Raw genomic sequence first — 18,471 nt, 5'->3', positions numbered from 1 at the left:
CAGGCATGAAGTCACTCCTGTGCCACCAGTATCCATTATTTTATGGTATTATACACACAGACAATTTATTGCTTTGCAATAGGCTTTTTGGCTCACCTTTAAGAGGGTAATTTCTCAGCTGCATATCCTGTTGCTAATCTTTAAGAAGGATTTGCACCACTTAACATGATCTGGGAGTAGATTTGGGATCCTGCAGTCATCTTGTTTCGCTGCTCTCTTCAGTCCCGTGTTTGCTGTGGGCCACACTGCACCCCAGGATATTCCCTGAAGCCATACAATGCCAGGAATTACACGAACAGAGCAGCAGGGCTTTCGTCAGGAGAGGAGAAGAGGCAGGGGGCAAAATCACACTTAGCACTCTTAAAACCACCTCACCCATTTACAGCGATGTAACTGCAGTCTGTGGAGAGCAATGAGTGTTTCCAGAGGGCACGTCAGCTCACCCAAACACGCCTGCCTCTCTGCCAGCCTGAAGCGCGCTCACAGTCCCAGGGCAGGGAAGCTTGCAAGGACACGAACAACTAAGCCCAGCAACAGGCTCTTTAAATTGTCTAATTATACACATAGATTCTGCCTTCCAGGCTCAGAGCCTCACCTCTGGGACTGGGGAGGTGGATGGGCCCTCTTCTTCCACAACCAGTGAAGCCCAAGGTATTTTTAAGACACAGATGAGAACGTGAATTCCTAAAGTACATAGAGGTGTGCAGACAAAGGCAGACCCAGCTGGCATGAAACAGCTTGACAGCTAGCAATGGAACCTGGGTTGTTTAAAACTCCTGACAAATAAACACCATCAAGGCTGAAATAATAGTTTAAAAAAATATTTCATTTTGTTCTTTTAAAAAGAAAGTACATATAGATTTCCATTTCTGACAACAGCAAGAAGTCCAGAACTTGGCAATGACAAGGCAGTTTTATTTCCATAATTGCCTAAAGCAATAATAAACCTAAGCCACACAACACTCGATCAATCAATCATGACAAACAGGGGAAAATTTCTATGGTGTTTATCCGAAGGACAGTCTGTGGGTTCATGATGACTGAAAAGGAATGAAAAGAGCAAAAAAAAAAGATCAGATGACAGCACAAAACTCTTGCGTACCTTTCGGAAGGCTCCTGCTGGCTTAGCTACGCTAGCCTAAGGCATGCCAAGGCGTGCTGGTTTCTAGAGAGGGTGCGCTGGCAGATGCTGCCACGCTGGCAGGACAGCTGCATACCATTGGTATGGCCTGAACACGAGGTCTAGGCAGAGCTCCCGTGGGACTGTGTCAGGCTGGTCAAGGTTTTAGCATCCGTTCCATAAAAAAACGGTCATAATTTTTCTCCCTCTCAGTCGTATCTGAGAAAGGGCAGCCATATGGTAATCAAAAAGCCTGCCACAGGATACTGTTAAGACTTGCTAGTATCTGTGATTACATATTCAATATGTAAGGCTTTGGAAAGAGAACAAGATTGCTTTCCTGCCCAGGATATTTTTTTCCAGCAAGGTCTTTTGCGAGGCTGTCTAACAAAGGGTGCTGGACCAAGGGGATATTAAGTCACCGTGCTCTGAATACAGTGGGCACACCTGGGGCAGCGGGCTGGGAAAGAGGTGCTGTGCCATGAGGGATCCTGGGGATACGGTGACTGAGTCTCCTTCCCCAGGCACCGCCCTTGTGTCGTGATACCTCCCCCTCCCGGATCCAGCAACAAAAGAGCAGGGAAGGAAGCTCTGTATTCTTCTCAACTTACTTTTCTTCTTTTGATAGTTGTGCCTCTTCCAAAAACGCATGTTAATTTTTGGCCATGACTCCGTCTTTTCAATCACAGTAGCCTCCACACGGACGAGATCTTTCCTGAAAAATAAATTTTAAAAGTATCACTTGTTAATTATTTACATTCTCCTCCTATCGGTGAGCAGGTTTCTGGGGAAAAGCAACACACAGGTAACACATCCTGCCTTACAGAGCCCAGATCCGCAAGAACTACAAAGTCACCGTGGAAGGAGGGAAATCTGCCAGGTTGCTGGCTTCACAGTGCAAAAACAAAAGCCTCAAGGTGTTGTATGTGGATCAGCCAAGTGATGTGATAGTTTGCAGAGCAGTACCTCTCTGTCATGTGAGGGATAAGATCAGAAACAGCTATGGAGGCAGTAGTAAGCCAAACCTGCAGGAACCTGTAGGATTACAGTAAGATGAATTCCCCTGGCACGTTCACGTGATCTTATGCGTCCTACTTTGCTTATGGTACAGGTTAAACCCACCCATGGCCCCTTCTCCTGTGCTACGCTGGTTAACACAGAAGTCCTTCCTCCTTCTATAAAGCATCACAGACAGCTGGAAGAAAGTCTTCTCACCTTGCTCACCTGAATAAGACCTGGCAAAGGCTCAGTGAAAAGAGATTTGGCCCACTGTTTCTAGCAGGAAGCACAGCTAATTGGCTGCTGGAGCAAGTCACTTCTCTTCCCACATGCCTCTCTTCTGCCTCCCACTCTTGGTCTCTCCTGCTTGTTTACCCCAAATTGGAAGAGAAGACGGGGACTCACAGAGGATTTCATGTACTGCTCCCCGCCCCGCAGCTGGGGGAGTTCAGGTTGAGTGGTGAGACCACTCAAAGACTCAAATTATTTCTAGACATCATTTCTACACATAGAAATTCTCAGCAAGTAAACATCCTCCCTCCCAGAGGATGGAGATGAAGAGAAGAATACGGCCTGTACTTCCTTCACCGGTGAGTAAAATCACAGAGCAATTCATCCCTCCACATTACCTTACCGACACACACAAACACACCGCCCGCCCACCCAGGGATTCTGCAGACCTCTGAGAGAAGAAGTCCCACCAAAGTTAGAAAAAGAGTGCTGGGTTTTCTAGCTGCTATCTGAAAAACACCAGAGCTGGAAAACAAGGTGGTCTGAAGCATGCGCTGGAGAACCAGCTACCTGTCTGCACAACAACTCCTCTCCGGGAAGATAAGTGCCTCCAGACAAGAGCCAGACTAAAGCTTTGGAAAGCATGGTTTTAATCAACAGCGACAACGGAGGAGGAAGAGACACTCTTTCATGCAGCATCACTGCAGAATACCATTAAAAACTCATTAGCACGCTCACTTTGCCACCGGAAGGCATTTAAACAACATTTTCCTGACAAGCGACTCTGCACTTAAGGGGGGTAGAGGGGGGAAGCCCATCTAGCCTAACTGTTCAGCAAGGTCACTAGGAGGCCAAAGGCTTTGACACATTTACCATCTCTCTTAACATTTACTCTCTGGGGTGTAATATATCTCAGAGATTAATCCTTGAGGGAAGAGGGAAGGACAGCCAGGGGAGAAAACTGATATATCTGCATTTAGTGACTAGCCCAGAAGAAAATAGACGTAAGATAATCTAGATTTTAAGAGACCATTGGGTGACCCCGGCATCCCAGCTAAAGGATGTTATCCAGATTCAGCCCAGTGATAGGACCCAACAGCACTACTGAAATACACAGCAAGCTTTGCAACACTAGGAAAGAAACCAAAACATGAACTGCACTCCAAGGGCTGGCCGTGTTTTACCGCTATAATTAGGGAGCTATACTTTCTGGGTCTAATTCCTACCCACTGAAGGCAAAGGGAAAGCTAAACTCCCACTGACTTCTCACAGGCTTGGACTGTAAAGGCACGTAAGAAACTCACTAATGGTGATCACATGGGAAAACTGGAAAGCGGCCAGGCCAGATAAAGTGACCCAGCCACTGAAATCTCTGTGCTGCTCTCAGGAGAGCCAGTGTTTGCAGTAGCACAGCCAAGCTACCCCCGATACAGCTCTCGCCACTGGACCATGCTAGCTACCCCAGGCCTTGAGTAGTATCCAGCCAAAAGGAGAAACACTGACACAGATCTGTAGATAAGTGTTCCCCCCACATTGCTCATAGATGTTGACATGCTTTCAAGCAAATCTTTAAGGGTATTGTTGAGACAATTGAGTATCCAAGCGTGGCTCCACTCTGCAAGTCAAAGTTCAAGGCCAATGGGCCCCAGTGAGTCCTTCTCTGTTGGACAAAGCACTAGGACCTGCCGGTTGGAAGGCTGAAGCACAGCAGAAACCAACTTGCTGGTGAAGTGCATACGAACAGAAAAGTTCTCAGCAAAATAGAGCCCAAGAAAAAAAAAGAATGTATCGAATGTTTTAGGTATGACTGGAATGTCCATAAAAAGGGGGTCACACATTTCCCAGAAGCTGACATAGACAGTCAGGCCTTCTGCTTTCAGCAGCAAAATGTTTAATGACAAAGCACATCTATCAGATTTTTGCAGGAGGCAAGAAAAATTCACACTGAAATCTCATAGATCTAAGTTGGGCTGAAAGCTATTGTCATTAAGCAGTGAAAAAGATCCAGGCAACCTACAGCCCTAAAGGATCATAACTCTTAGAGGTAATAATTCAACTGACAAGCTCGCTCGCTCCCTGCAGAAGGTAACTGAAGCCCAGCCTGGCTGTCTGGGAAAAGAACAGGTCCAAGAGCCTCTGTCATTTCCACTGAAGGCACTGCAAAAATGGGCAGGTAGCAGGAGAAAGAGCAAGGTTCATCTAGAGGAAAAAACTCCCCATCAGCTGTACTTTGCCTAGAAATAAGTTAAACTTTCTCATAGAGGCACCATTCATTTCACTCAGGTCTAAAACAGCTGAGGGCACTCAACTGATGGCCTGAAAAGCAAACCTGCCCAAGGTTATGCTCACTTCTAATCACAGCTTTAAAAGTGCACAATAATTTCTGCATTATACAGCTAAACAAAGTACAACTGCATACTGCTTGATACCCTTGTGCCAATCGACGAGACAGCAAGTTCCTTGAACAAACACAAAACCCAACAGATTCCAGAGCAGAAGCCAGCTAGAAGTTCCCAGAATAGCCTCTGCCACGCAGATATGTTTTGTTGCACTGTTGTTTTTTAAGGCTTTAGAGGAGTGTCATCTTGGGAGGTATCTGACTCCTACAGAAAATTAAAACATGACCATCTGTCCAAAACAGGACAAGTTCCTACCCGCCTCCAAGTCTGAACAGGGAGTGCAGCTGTAATGAACTGTCTTACCCAGACACTAGTGCAAGCATTCACTGATGTGTTTATTTTTAAAACAACAGAAAAACAAAACCAGCTTTTTTCACATCCAAGCTCTTATCTCCCCTCCAAAATGTTTGTGGTTTAGGCACAACTGGGAACTATGTGAAAGAACTGCAGTCCACGTTGCCTGTGACACGCTGGGTTCTGCTTTCCTTTCCTCAGTCCATATCGGAGAGCTGGGCACTCGGGAGGTTTCCCTACAGCTCGGAGGGAGGATGGCACCTCCCCACCAGCCTTTCATTCTGCCTGGTCAGCCTCCTCCTCCTCCTCCCACTGATCCTCCTCTGCCAAAGTTACCGGAGCTCAAGCTAACACCGGCAGATGCGCAGTTTGGTCTGCTTCAAGCAACTGACACCACCTTCCACACACTTAGAGCACTTGCAGGAACCAAACAGCTGTTTTTCTTCCTGTCCCAGAGCTCCTGGGTCTCAGGCCCCATGCCAAGTCCAGCACATAAACTGAGAATTGCAAAGAACCACCCCAGCGACACTAGTTGAGAGCACCAGGCGAAGGATGGTGCTCCCAAAATGCCTGACACGACATATCCCTGTCTGCAGAACTTGGGCTCTTACTTGAATTTCTGCAAGATGACATTTCTAGTCCTAATAATGAGATTCCCCTTCCTAAAATCATCCACAAGTGCAATATCTGGCAATAATTCAAAGACTCCCGACAATCTGCTATTCCAGATCTATTTGCAGTACTGTTAAAAGGACTGGCAGCCCTCAAAATCCTCACACAGGAAACCCGAGGCAGTTACCACCAGTGCAGCTGAAGTATGTTATCAGCTGTACACACATGTTACTTGTAACTCGTAAATACCAACAGCCCCCTGGTACCACAGAAAGCACTCAGATGTGAAACCAATCTGAAACCATGTGGTATTTCTAACCTGAATCTACAAGCCACCAAGAAATAATTCTCAGATGTACAAGTTCCTCCTTATCTGACCATCCTCTGCCAAAGTTGCTGCAGTTCAAGCTAAGACCTAAACGTGGGGTTTAGCCTGCAACCAGACTGCAGCCAGGGCTTCCAGATACTTTGAGCACCTGCAACCCACCTTATCCTGACTTACGTTTTACCTCTAAAACCTCTTGTCCTGGGGAAAACAACAGTTCATGACTTTGCTTCTGGCTAGTGCTAAGAGCTGAGCAATAACACCTGGTCCACACACCACTTCCTTTTGGTAAAGAAAAGGCTGAAGAATCAGGTGTTCTGCCAGTTTGTATAGCAAGTCCTGCAGCATTGGGATGGAGATAGTGCCAAGGGGGTAAACTCCTTCTCCCCAGTTCTGTGATTGCTGGACTATGTGACTAGGAGGAAGGGAAAATTAGGAACTCTAAAATTAAGATTAAGGCTCCCTGGGTTAAGACAAGGGCAAAAGGAAATGGGTTAAAAAACCCAAGTCAAATTAAGGGATTAAGGGGTGGGAAAGGATTTCTGGGTTATTCCAAGATTACTATCACCAAAATTAGGGTAAGTGAGTAAAGATGTTGAAGAACAAGATTTACTGCTAGTTTGTGCAAGGCTTATACCATGAGAAAAAGATCCCACCCAACAGAGGTGAATATCCTACAGTTACCTTAGAAATGGGTACAGCTGCTCTGCCGTGGCAATGGTTAGAGTCAGCAGAGGCGGATGAGCTTGTTTTATTGGTGATTCTTTCAAAAGCCACGGGGCTGGGAAAAAAGCTAGTGCTGATAAATCCAAGTTTCTCTTCAGTTTCAGGGACTGTAGGAGCCCTGAAGCTACAATTAAGTACAAGAATTGTCTTGAAGATAATTCTTTTATGAGACATCTTACCCCAGGAGCGGCCTTCCAATAAGCGTGAAGTCGTCAGCACCAACCAGCAAAACCTATGGAAAATAAATCAGGCATGTATCAGTGGTTCATTGTCCCAGTGGAAACGCAAACAGTATCTTCCAAATTCTACACTCACCATAAAGGAGTCAAATGGGTTAAAAATAGGCTTTTACACATTTCAAACGTGACACTGATACTAGAGAGGGATGGTGGGGAAAGGCAGCTAACAGGCAAGAAACAGATTCATTAAACAGATAGTCTTCCAGGAGAGCTTATCCTACTAAAACATACTTTAGAAGTATCTTTCACGTTGATCAGAACACACTGAACCTTTCTGTTCTGGCTCACCAACAGTTGTAAAAGATATGAAAAGCAATACAGGGAAGAATAATACACCTTGTGGGATCTGAATGAATGGCAGCTCCTAAAATCATTGGATTTTTATAGCGATTGCTACGTTTCCCAGTAGAGAAACACTTCTCTCATTCTCCTCCATGAGGCCTCAAGATGGGCAATAAAGAAATGAACATGGGGGGGGGGTTCACCACCCCAGGGACTAGCCCTCTTGTTTCAGGGCATTTCAACCACCTGCCTATCTGAAGGACCGGGCAGGATAAGAGAGAGGATATCGTGAGAAGAGGCAGCATTTCTTACAGACTGCCTCCTTCCCCACACTAATCGTACGGCAGCAGTTAAAAGCAACATAGAAATGGTCATGAGATGTTCTGACCTTTGTTTAGGCAGACACTTGCCAGTGAAATCCCCAAAGGGTTATGGTGGTTAGGCAAGCTCTTCACCTTCTTCACTCCCATCTAGACCTTTGCATTCCTAGCTGGCTACTCCATGCAAATCACTCCTCTCTCTGTTGTATACAAGGATGCAGGCCACAGCTGAAGGCGTGCCTAAAAAGCTGCCTCAAAACTGGACTTCAAAGCAATGGATGAGTAGAAAAACTGCCCGGCTCTCCTTAACTGCTTGCTTGGCTCTAACATTAAGATTAAGCCAACAGAATCCCACTTCATAATCTTTCAATTAAGGTTTGGATTAATGAGCCTCTACAAGTTCCTGCTAGTTAACGAAGGCTAAGGATAAAGATATTGAATTGCATCTTGGCAATTCTCCCCTACATGTACCATTCCTCTCCCTCCACCCAACACACTCAGCGTGATAAGGATCTCGCACAGCACTGAGCAGTGACAGTCACTCTGGGAGTGCTGCAAGTATTTTGGGTGTTGGAGTCTTAAGGTAAACACAGTCTTTAGCTGCCGTCTCTAGAAACAACAACTGTAATTTTCTTTTTTTGGATGAAGTTAGTTCAACAAAAATCTGTCTCCTGACAGAGCCTGGCATGACTCATTCCAACCCTGTTCAACAGAAATCAGAATAATATTATCACTAACAGAGTAACTGAAACTGGAACAAAACTAAGGCAAAGCAAAGAGCTGGAGTAAGAACAGGAGATCCGACAGGAGCTCTTCAGGACCTGTTTTTAAAACCTGGTTATGGGTTTTGCCTCAAGGAACATTCGCAGGCAATTTGCTCTGGCCGCATATGCAGCATGGCATCACAGGCACTGTGGAAGCATGGCATGTCACCTTTTCCATCCGGATTCGGTCTCCACATTCAGCCTCCAGTACATTGTCCATCATAATCAAGTCTTCACTGGTTATTTTCCACTGCTTGCTGGCAAAGTGGACCACAGCAAAGAGCCTTCCGTACTGCCCCGTTGCAATCATCTTGTTCACCTTTTGTACCACTTCTGTTGGCAAACAGCAGGGAAAGAATCAGTGCAGAAAACCCAGCAAGGTGTGAAGAGCTGTTCAAAACTGATTCTGCCACACAGCTCTGCCACCAAAACTCTTCTCTTCTGGGAATCTTTAAGCAAGGATCAACAGCAATGTTGTTTCCTAAGGGGTGTGAGCCTCCCTTTCATAAACTTAATGACCTATTTGTATTTTAGTTGCCGGCAAACCCGTGCATAAGTAAACACCTAATATATATATATATATATACACACTGTGCAGCTAATCTAAGAGTTGACTTCTCAGCCTGTTTCTTAGGCATCCTAAAATGCACTGTATTCAGATATAAAGCGTTCCAGAAAAGAGCGCTTTGTCCATGCATCCTACATTTGGAGGGGAGCTCCCCTCAATTTCCAAGTATTATGCAGAAGGCCCAGGACTGAATACCGTGTAAGGCACACAGGAACATCAGGGAGAGTTTGGCAAAGTACACAGGAAAAAGGGCTCCAGCATACTAACAAAGCCTGGCCTGAGAACTTGTACCTGCAAAGACAAGAGACACCCTTCCCTCACTCTTTTCCAGAAAATCTCTTCCCATATGCACATGCACGCAGAGCAGGTGGCAGGAGCAGTACAAATCCCAGGGCTGAGGTCCTGCACATGAACAAACTCCATTTTCTGTGATCAGCTTCCTGTGCAGTGAAGCCAAAACCAATTTTTATGGGAACATCAAAAGGTATTGCTTAATGAGTCCCATTCCGCTGCCAAATAGCAGCTTTCCACCCTCTTGAGCTGTTCAGAAAAAGAGCAACTTTTCTATAACTGGAAAAAGAGATTTTCTTCATTGTCCTCAAAAGTGGCTGAATCATTTTTTCTCGGAATGTAAACAAAACAACATCCATTTGGGACAGAGAAGAATTTAGCAGCTGGTCAAACCAAACCCAGCCCTTACAGGAACACTCTGAAAGTGTCCAAGTTTCAACCCAGCAGATGCAAACTATTAAAGGTAGAGGTAAGAGCAGACATTATTTGCAAGGCAGTAGTTGCTGCAGTTCCCACTACAGTGAAGAGTTTAGCTTCTGGGTTGCTGGAATTGATGTCCCAGAAGAAAAATCCATTGTGTACTCTTTTCTCTGATTCACAGAAAATGCAAACCCCTTCTCTTTGTTATGCCCTCAACAGCACAACAGGTACAATAAATTTCTTCCAGCTCTAAACTGCTGATCTAAGTATATCAGTAGTCCTGTGGTCAACATGTCAAAACCAAATTTCAAAATGATGGCCTACAATTTTCTCTTAGCAAAAACCATACAGAGTCATGCTCTAACAAGGGTTATTTCCTTGTCAAATTTCAACTTTCTACCCATGGGGCTTTCTCATCTTTTTGTAACCAAAAAAGGTACATTTTCTTCACTGTATTTGGGCTCTGAAGTTGTCGATAACTCTTGCAAACACCTCTAGTGACAGGAAACATCAAGTGATGTTACCATTTGATTGTTAGTACGGCTTGTATCTCAGCACCATGTGGAGTGACCCTTCCTAAAATATCCATGGCTGTTTCCATAGCCAGCAGGAAAACAGAAGGCAGAATTCATATGCTCTCGTTGTTGTTTGCTTTGGATAAGCACAGCCAGGAGATAATGATGCAAGCTCATAAACCGTAGGAGGTTACGAGGCATGGAAATCGCAGCGGCCCCGAGGATCCCATGTGAATCAGTCAGGGAACATGGGACCCTGCTCACCACAGGGCTTCAGCAAATCAAACTGAGCAGTTTATGGTTCACTACTGGGTCAAATCATGCTCAGGGACAGAACGCTCATCTGCCACTTGAGCAGTCGCAGGAGCGCAAAGGAGATAAAAAGCAGGGTGAAAAACAGGCAGAGAGGAGGCCTGGAGCAGGAGGCTCTCTCCAAAGCACGTAGCTCACACAGTTATTAACGCACTGCAGCCAGATGATAGGAAACTATCTGCAAAAAGGTGGACACAACTCAGCTTCTCTCCTTGTAAAAGAACTCTCCTTTACTTCCTGGGTCTCTCCCATCTAAAGCAGAGAAGTCAGGTGCCTTTCATAGATCTCCCAGAGGCTAATGCAACAAGACAGCAAGACTGCCTGGTAATAAACACAAGAGCTCATTGCCTGCATGAAGCACCCAACTGCTAATTGCCACCAGCACAGCAACTGTAAAAGAAATTCACCTGCTGGGGCTCATTACTGCCTAGTTCTGAGAGACACCCTGTACACGTGCTGGCTTCCCCACTACCATCCCTAGCACGGTCTGGATGACAACGGCCCCACCTGGGCAATACGAGGCTAGACACATATGCCTTCTCTGTATTTGATTTTCACATCCCCACCTGCTAGGCGAACCCGTGTCTGGTTACAAGTGGGAGACTGACATGTTCTAGTGAGGCTGAACAATGAGGATGGTTACTAAACAGCGACGGGCACTTCACTCGCTGACTTGTGAGGCTGACCACTGCACGGTCCACGTGCTCCTTTCAGGAGGACCACTGGCTGCGTTCAACGGTCCCGACTAGATGTGGGGACAAGGATGCGTTCCCTAACACCACTTCCCAGCTGCTCATTGCCTTATGTCACCCCTCTGCAGCTCTGACATGTGCCCACCATCCAACTGCTTATGCTGGCCCTAGTGTTCTGTTTTATGCACTAAAATACACCAGCTCTCTGATGTGCCCACCATCCAACTGCTTATTCTGGCTTTAGCTTTTTGATTTATCCATTAAAAGAAAAATAATTGTTTTCTCCTGTCCAAAAGGTTGTTTCATGCTTTAGAAAGCAATACGTCACATCAGGCAAGATTTCTCTGGGAGCGTTACAAGCTGTCACGCTGTCATAAACCAAGGAGACCTCATATTCTGCCCAAATCTCCAATACCAGCAGCTGGAGCACAAGTCCAGCGACACTAACGCATGCCAGAAAAGAGACAAAAATGCAAAGAACAAAAACTAGCTCCAGTCATTGAAGACACTTATTTATGCTCAAACCAGGCCACCAATGGCAATACTGGAGCGCTAGTCTTCACTTGGAGACTTGAGACCTTTACCTGCATGATACTTTGCTTCTTCTACCGGATCTGGAAGCTTCACTTCAGGCCATGGCGGTGAAGTCAGAGATGTTTTGGCAACAAGTCTGTGAATGATAAGGTAAGATTCACTTGTAGCAAACATATTGTCAAGAGATCTAAAACATGAAGTGAGGAAAAAAGGTAAAAGAAGCTGGAGATGGAGTAGAAAGTGGTTTTCCACTGGGGAAGCAGAAGTTGTACAGGAGACTTAATGATTTGTCAGGATGAAAGACTCGACCCAAAGCCCACTTGGGCCAGAAGGGAATTTCCCACACATCACGTTTCACTTTGTAGCAGCTCACGAGCAAGGTGAGGTTTTCTTTAGTGTTATGGACAGAGGGCGGCAGGCAAGGCAAAAGCCATGTTACCTCCCTAGGACTTAATCCAATGGAGGACACTGGATATGGCAAAGTCCCCAGACCTTCCTCCTGGCAAAAGCACTCCAGTAGGACAAGAAATGCTGCAAGAGTGCTGAAGCTGCAGCCCATATCAGAAGGCTGTTCAAAACCATGCGGAAAACACTTGGCCTCATTTCTGAGTTCAACCTGCAAATGCTCTATCAAACATAGTCGCTGCTCCCAGTGCTTAACGGCATTTAGGCCCACCATGAATTGCGGCAAGCTTAAAGAAAAAGGGATAAATGCCGCAGTGGTTGGTTTGCTTTACTACCATCCTATCCTAAAATTCAGTACGGGGAATGGAATTTTTTTCTTCCCTTTTTCTCTTTTTTTTTCTTTTTACTTCTCACTTCAGAATGTTATTTGAAATAGTTTGAACAAAAGAAAAGTGCAGAAAGAAACAGACTGAAAATTAACTGAAAATTCACCCAGGCGAGGTTATCACTTGTTCCTGATGTTGAGATCTGCAGCTGGATGTGCTAGTGGTGATCAAGCTCAGCGACCACCGGTGACTTTCCACCGCCTTGTTTTTACAGTCTGGAATTTTGTCACCAACTCCAATGGAAACAGACCTACTTTAAAGCCTTGCTTACACCCAAGTTTTATCTAAAAGGCTGCTGTTAAGCTTTTCCAGGTACAGATACAAGTTACCTCCACCACAGTTGAGAGGCTGAACGTGTTCAGGCTCCTCAACCCACTTCAGCACCAAGTACAAAGCTCTGAAGTCATCCGATAGCAGGGAGCATCTGGGAGGAGACAACGTGCCTTTGACGGGGAAGAAGGGCTAATGAGCGTTCTTAAACAAGCCTCGAGCGCTGCACATGAATGACTCACATGCATCCTTTTTTCCGCTATTTTTTGAAGCTCTGCTCTGTTAAATAGATAGTTTAGAGAGGGCCTTAAGACCACAGCTGGGTTCTTTACAGGCGACTTATGAGGCTGCTCTTCTTTTGTCACTTACAGCTGCATTCCCTGAATGGCAATAACGGCTTCTCCCACCCCCAGTGCGATTCAGCATTTAATATAACAAACATTTAGCCCCAAAGCCTCTTCTGTGCCACAACCATGTCTGTCTACAACCAACAATACCACAGTGGGGAGCGACTAGCAGAGGCATCTAACAAGGCTTCTCAGACCCATGCCTATCTTGGTGCAGGCTGACCACAGAAGGGAGCAGGAGCGTGCACTGTCCCATGTCCATCCAGCCAAGCGCAAGCACCGTTCCTCATGATGACTTTGAGCACCCAGATATTTTGCTAAAAGGTGCAAATTATATTCTTATTCTTCTTGGAAGGGTAGCTTCCGCTGTTGTGATAGAGAATCGCTTTAATAACATCTCTTTTCAAACACTCTGCAACTGTACTGCTGGGACAAGAGCCTCTCCATTTCAAGACATTGCATCAGTCCCTGAAGACCTTCCTGGTGACCAGCCTGGGAGACTCCTGAGCATCACGGACGCGTCCCTTTAGGATCATTCAGCACTGATACAATCACGGGAGCAACCACAGCTCAAAGTGCACCAGCACCTGAATGCCAAATTCTGTGCAGAAGACATCTTACCTGAAGCCTGCTCTACCTTCTACACTTAGATGTTGCTCTCTTACTTACTGAAAATGGTATATGGCTGGCACAACACGACACCTTCAGTTTAGTGAATAAACAGGGGGCCTGAAGGCAAGCAGGCTACAGTATGGATACAGAACAAAAGACTGAAAACTGCCAGGGGCGTTTCAGCTAGCAGCCAGCAACATGTTCTCTTCAGCTGTCATGGTGGATTCCTTCTGCTTTTCTCAAGATTATCACTGGGAGGGATTCTCTGCCTCACAACTGAACTAATTCCTGACTGCCTCAAGCCCTGTACAGTCAGTACCGCAGGTATTGGCACGCACACGCTGCCTTTCTTGACAGTGGCACAGACAGCACTAAATCACGAGAACCCTGTTTAAAACATCACAGCTGAACAACAATTAATGCTGCTCAAATGTGCCACAGGGTGTTAATTCAAAAATGAAACACTACATGAAACTCACAGTGTGAGTTTGAGCGGAAAAAATGCAAATGGCACTTGCTTATAATTAGCTGTTTTTCAAGATCTCTAGGACAAGGAGCAACAACAAGGAGGACCAGAGGCAGCTGTTTACATCTCTGCATAAGAGCCAGTTACAAAAACGATTGATTTGTTCCCCAAGAACTGGAGAGAAAAGCACCACTCTAACCAGGGACAGTACTTTCATCAGAACTGCGGTGCACAGTTCAGGGGGCAGGGAAAGGAGGCACAAGGCCCATCCTGCAGCATTCAGAGACTATCCTGAGAGGTGCCAAATGCCTTTGCTCAGAAAGAGACACACGACCGAAAGGCATGAGATTATAGTTCCTTATTAAGCAAGAATCTACGATACCACAAAGACAATCTTAGATTTAAAGAGGAGGGAGATTCACCCTGGATCTCGATGAGATGACCAGAAAGGTATCGGTTTCTGAAATCTGAAGAGAAAGGTGCTGCTCAGTAACTACTGTCTCCATCACGAATGGGAAGTTCAGAATTTCCTGTGTGCTGAGATTCACACTTTCTATAAATAACACTGGATGCGCAAACTGCATAAAATATTCAGGAAAAAACATTAGATGCTAGTGAAAGAAGGCAAAATTAACACACCAGCAGTTGCGTTCCATCAGTTTACTCCATAATGCCCAGCAATGCCTCTCAAAGGGCTTTAATTTAACAGAAACTCAAAGCACTTGTGAGCACGTATATCACCACAAGCACCAAGGCTTCGTGGGTCTGTTGCGGGGCTTAGCAATAATGTTGGGCACTGTGTCACAGAGGCAGAGATCCCAACTGTGTTCCCACATGCTTGAGGACCAGCGGGAAGAGGCCACCCCCCTGCACCCTTCAGCAGCGCAGAGGGAATGAGCAAATCTTGCCATTTTTCCCCGATGCTGCTCACAGGAGTTCTCCATTTCTGCAGTGTCCCCTCCTGGTTAAGGCAAGCAGCAGCACAGCCTGCAGCTCTGTCCAGGTACCTCTGTGTGGGATCCCAGCAGAGGAAACAAAATAAAGACACAAACAAGCAGCTCTCAAAGTGCGGAAACAAATGAAGCCTGAAGTTTCCTGGCTCGGTGTCCTGTCGTGCTTGGGCTGTTAATCACATTTTATGAAGACTGCAGTGCAAGCTCAGTATTTATCAGGTATCGGAGACTCCAGGCAGGACACGAACCTTGCCTGAGGAGTACACTACCTGTACCTAAAAAGAGGAGCGTCAGCTGAAGCCCTTCTGCAGCTGAGGAGTTTGGAATGTCCTGACTTGAGTGGCTTCTCTGCTGTCTACTACAGGCTGAGCCCACGCTGCGGCCCTTTTCTCAGTGGAGGATCTAATTATCTGTCTCTAGACTCTGCTGCTTAATTTCACAAATCAATGGCAGCATCCCTCTGGCAAAGGTGACTGAAGGTAGGCAGAAAGTCCAAAACTTATTGGGAAGCGACAGACTGACAAAGGGGTCAGACAACCCTCCTTTCCAAAGGAAAAACAAGCTGCCGTCCCCACCCCCACCAAGGAAGGTCACCATTTCAAGGGGCAAAAAGCAAAGCAGAAAGTCATTTAACATTACCTTTGCTGTGGTGACGTGCTCTGGGAACTCTGGTGCCGAACCGCAGATGAAAGCAAGAAGGCTAAAAGGGAGAGAGGGGAGAAAGAATGAAAAATAAGCAGCAACTGCTGCGCTTTTAGTTCCTAGTGAGGCAGCATTACAGCAATGCTGAAGTGTCGCAGCGCTGGTCAGCTTCATGGTACCATTTTTCTGCCTGTAAAAGCTTTGTTCAGTTGTATCAGGACAGGCAAAGATAAAGGGGGAAGGAAAACAAGATACACGATAAGAGAAAGGACCCATCAGTTGTGTGCAGTGTTGCAAGAGAGCACGAGAAAGGCCTCCCACTGCAAACACACTTATGTCGAGTGACACTTCCAGACTTATGTCAAGTGACTCTTCCAGCTAGACACAACAATTTAATATGGATACACTCAGAGCATCCCACCTCTTTTGGAAAACAATGTGACTGGAAGGCAGAGGGGAGGAACGGGTGGTCTGAAGAACACTGTGGTGCGCTCTCTTAATTCTGAGCGCTAACTGATGCTGCTAGAAGGATCCTTTCCAGCCCTCTGGGCCCTCCAAAAAGGGGAGGGCAGCTATTACACAACATTTACCAGGTGTTTCTCAGTAACTTCTACTAAGCCTTACAAAGTTTCCACTCCGAAAAGAGAGGAGGAAGACAAGGCACGTTGCCAGTAGTTCACTGGCCCTGTAGCTCCCAAGCAGTCACCACGCCGCCAAGTGAAACACAGGGAAGTGGAAGAGCGGGGCAGGTTCAACAGACTTGGTTTTAACACTCCTCTGTCTGGATTTTCACCATCCCAAACATGCCCTTTCCTTCTAGACGAGTGGAGGAGCTACGTAGCTAAGCACGTAACGACAACAGAATATGGGAATTAGAAAAACATATTCATGCTTTTCAGAGTGACATATACACGAGGTAACATTCACTGAAGTAGTGAAACTGTGTTACCATTCCAATACACAAATATTCAAAGAATGAGTGGTTTACTACAACTTAAATTACACTTTGAGTGTAGGTTCAGCATTTTTTGGAAAGGAGCTGGGCCCGCACACACTGTTAATCAGCAGAAAGAGATGAAGGCCTAAAGACACGTGCTCAGGGATTTATCCCCGTGTTATCTCAGGGATAACAATACACTTTCTGGAACAATTTGCTTAATTAGAAGATGGCCCGTGCACAGCTGCTTTGCAGGAACATTATCTTTTTCACCCACCAGCCAAAGCATGATGTCCTGGTTTCAGCTGGGATAGCGTTAATTTTCTTTATAGTGGCTGGTGTGGGGCTGTGTTTTGGATTTGTGCTGAGAACAGTGGTGATAACACAGAGATGTGTTAGTTGTTGCTGCACTGGCCAAGGACTTTTCAGCTTCCCCTGCTCTGCCGGGTGCAGAAGAAGCTGGGAGGGGGCACAGCCGGGACAGTTGATCCAAACTGCCCAAAGGGACATCCCACACCCTATGGGGTCGTGCCCAGTATATAAAGCTGGGGAAGGAGGAGGAAGGGGGGACGGTGGGGGCGATGGCGTTTGTCTTCCCAAGTCACCGTTCCGCGGGATGGAGCCCTGCTGTGCTGGGGATGGCTGAACGCCTGCCTGCCCCCGGGAAGGGGTGAAGGAAGGCCTTGTGCTGCTTTGCTTGCGCACGTGGCTGTTGCTTTACCTATGAACCTGTCTTTATCTCAACCGCAAGTTTTCTCACTTTTACTCTTCCGATTCCCTCCCCCATCGCACCGGCAGGAGGGAGCGAGCGGCTGGGGAGGGCTCAGTTGCTGGCTGGGATTAAACCACGACACATAACCAATACAAGGGACTGGAAAGACTTCTTAAAGCCAAACGTACTTAACCACCTCACTTGCAGAAGCTGCAGTTCACCAAGGCTACACTCACCCGACACAGAAACCAAACCCAGATGTAAAGCCAGAGCCCCCGAGACCGCCAGTCCGCTCCCACCACAACACCCTGCCAGCTTCCCAGCCCCGCGAGCAAGGGAGGAGGTTGATGGAGTCCCTACACCCCCCCACCCCTGGTGTTGCTGACAGGTTCATACCAGGCTAGAAAAGAGCCTGTACGTTTGATTCTCCTTTTTGTCACCGGCCCCCGCCCCGGCTCTCTCTGCCCGCTCCGAGACCGATGCTGGCAAAGACCCGCCTCGCTCCGCTTGGGCCCCTTTCCCCCCGCAGCCTTCCCCCACGGGGACAGCGCCGGGGCTCACCCACCGGGTACGTGGCGTGGATAAGCCAGGGCCACGAGCCGGCCGGGGGCTGGAGCACCTGCCCTGCGTGGGGAGGCCGCGGGGGCTCGCTGGGCCCGCGAAGGGTCCGGCCCCACGGGGAGGCGGCGGAGGGGCCGGGCCGTGCCGTTCAAACTGCCGGCGGTGGAGACCCTGCCCCGCTGCCTCCCTTCTTCCCTCCCCCGGCCGGAGCGGAGCTCGGGCCCTCCCGTCCCGTCCCGTCCCGTCCCACCTCACCTGCCGCCCGTCGCCGGGCCGCCACCACCGCCGCCATCGCGGTGACCCCGACCCCCGCCCCGGAAGCGGAAGTGCTCGGCGGGGCGAGGGGGCGCGGCCATGGCGGCGGAGGCGGCGGAGCGGCACCTGGAGCTGCTGCGGGAGGAGCGGGAGGCCGAGCTCGCCGAGAGCAGGTACCGCCGGGCCGCCTGCGGTGGGAAACCTTGCCGGCTTGGCCCTGTAGAGCGTGCTGTCACCTATAGCAGCCCTGATCCTGGCGAGGCCTGCTGTCACCTATGGGAA

General features: G+C 47.4%; 2 protein-coding genes across 3 annotated transcripts in view; one reads left to right on the top strand and one right to left on the bottom strand.

Moving 5' to 3' along the window:
* Positions 1–68: 68 nt before the first annotated feature.
* On the bottom strand, positions 69–18,291 carry MRPL21 (mitochondrial ribosomal protein L21). 2 transcript variants are annotated; one of them, XM_072866064.1, is made up of 7 exons: positions 18,190–18,291; positions 15,722–15,782; positions 11,694–11,779; positions 8,481–8,644; positions 6,886–6,938; positions 1,732–1,835; positions 69–264 (listed from the first exon to the last, which is right to left on the bottom strand). In XM_072866064.1, the coding sequence occupies exons 1-7, from the start codon at positions 18,224–18,226 to the stop codon at positions 197–199; spliced, it is 573 nt and encodes a 190-aa protein (XP_072722165.1). In that variant the 5' UTR covers positions 18,227–18,291; the 3' UTR covers positions 69–196. The 2 variants fall into 2 exon arrangements, with proteins under 2 accessions (XP_072722165.1, XP_072722166.1); XM_072866065.1 differs by lacking the exon at positions 69–264 and adding an exon at positions 836–1,040.
* The window catches only part of IGHMBP2 (immunoglobulin mu DNA binding protein 2), a 48,090-nt gene continuing 47,863 nt past the window's right edge, over positions 18,245–18,471 (top strand). Inside the window, exon 1 of the mRNA XM_072866061.1 lies at positions 18,245–18,362. Coding sequence (XP_072722162.1) covers positions 18,289–18,362 — 74 coding nt within the window. The 5' untranslated portion in view covers positions 18,245–18,288. The remainder of the gene's footprint in view (positions 18,363–18,471) is intronic.

Source organism: Ciconia boyciana, chromosome 6 (assembly GCF_034638445.1).
Source record: "Ciconia boyciana chromosome 6, ASM3463844v1, whole genome shotgun sequence".
NCBI classification, from domain to species: Eukaryota; Metazoa; Chordata; class Aves; order Ciconiiformes; family Ciconiidae; genus Ciconia; species Ciconia boyciana.
This window is presented reverse-complemented; position numbering and strand designations above follow the sequence as displayed.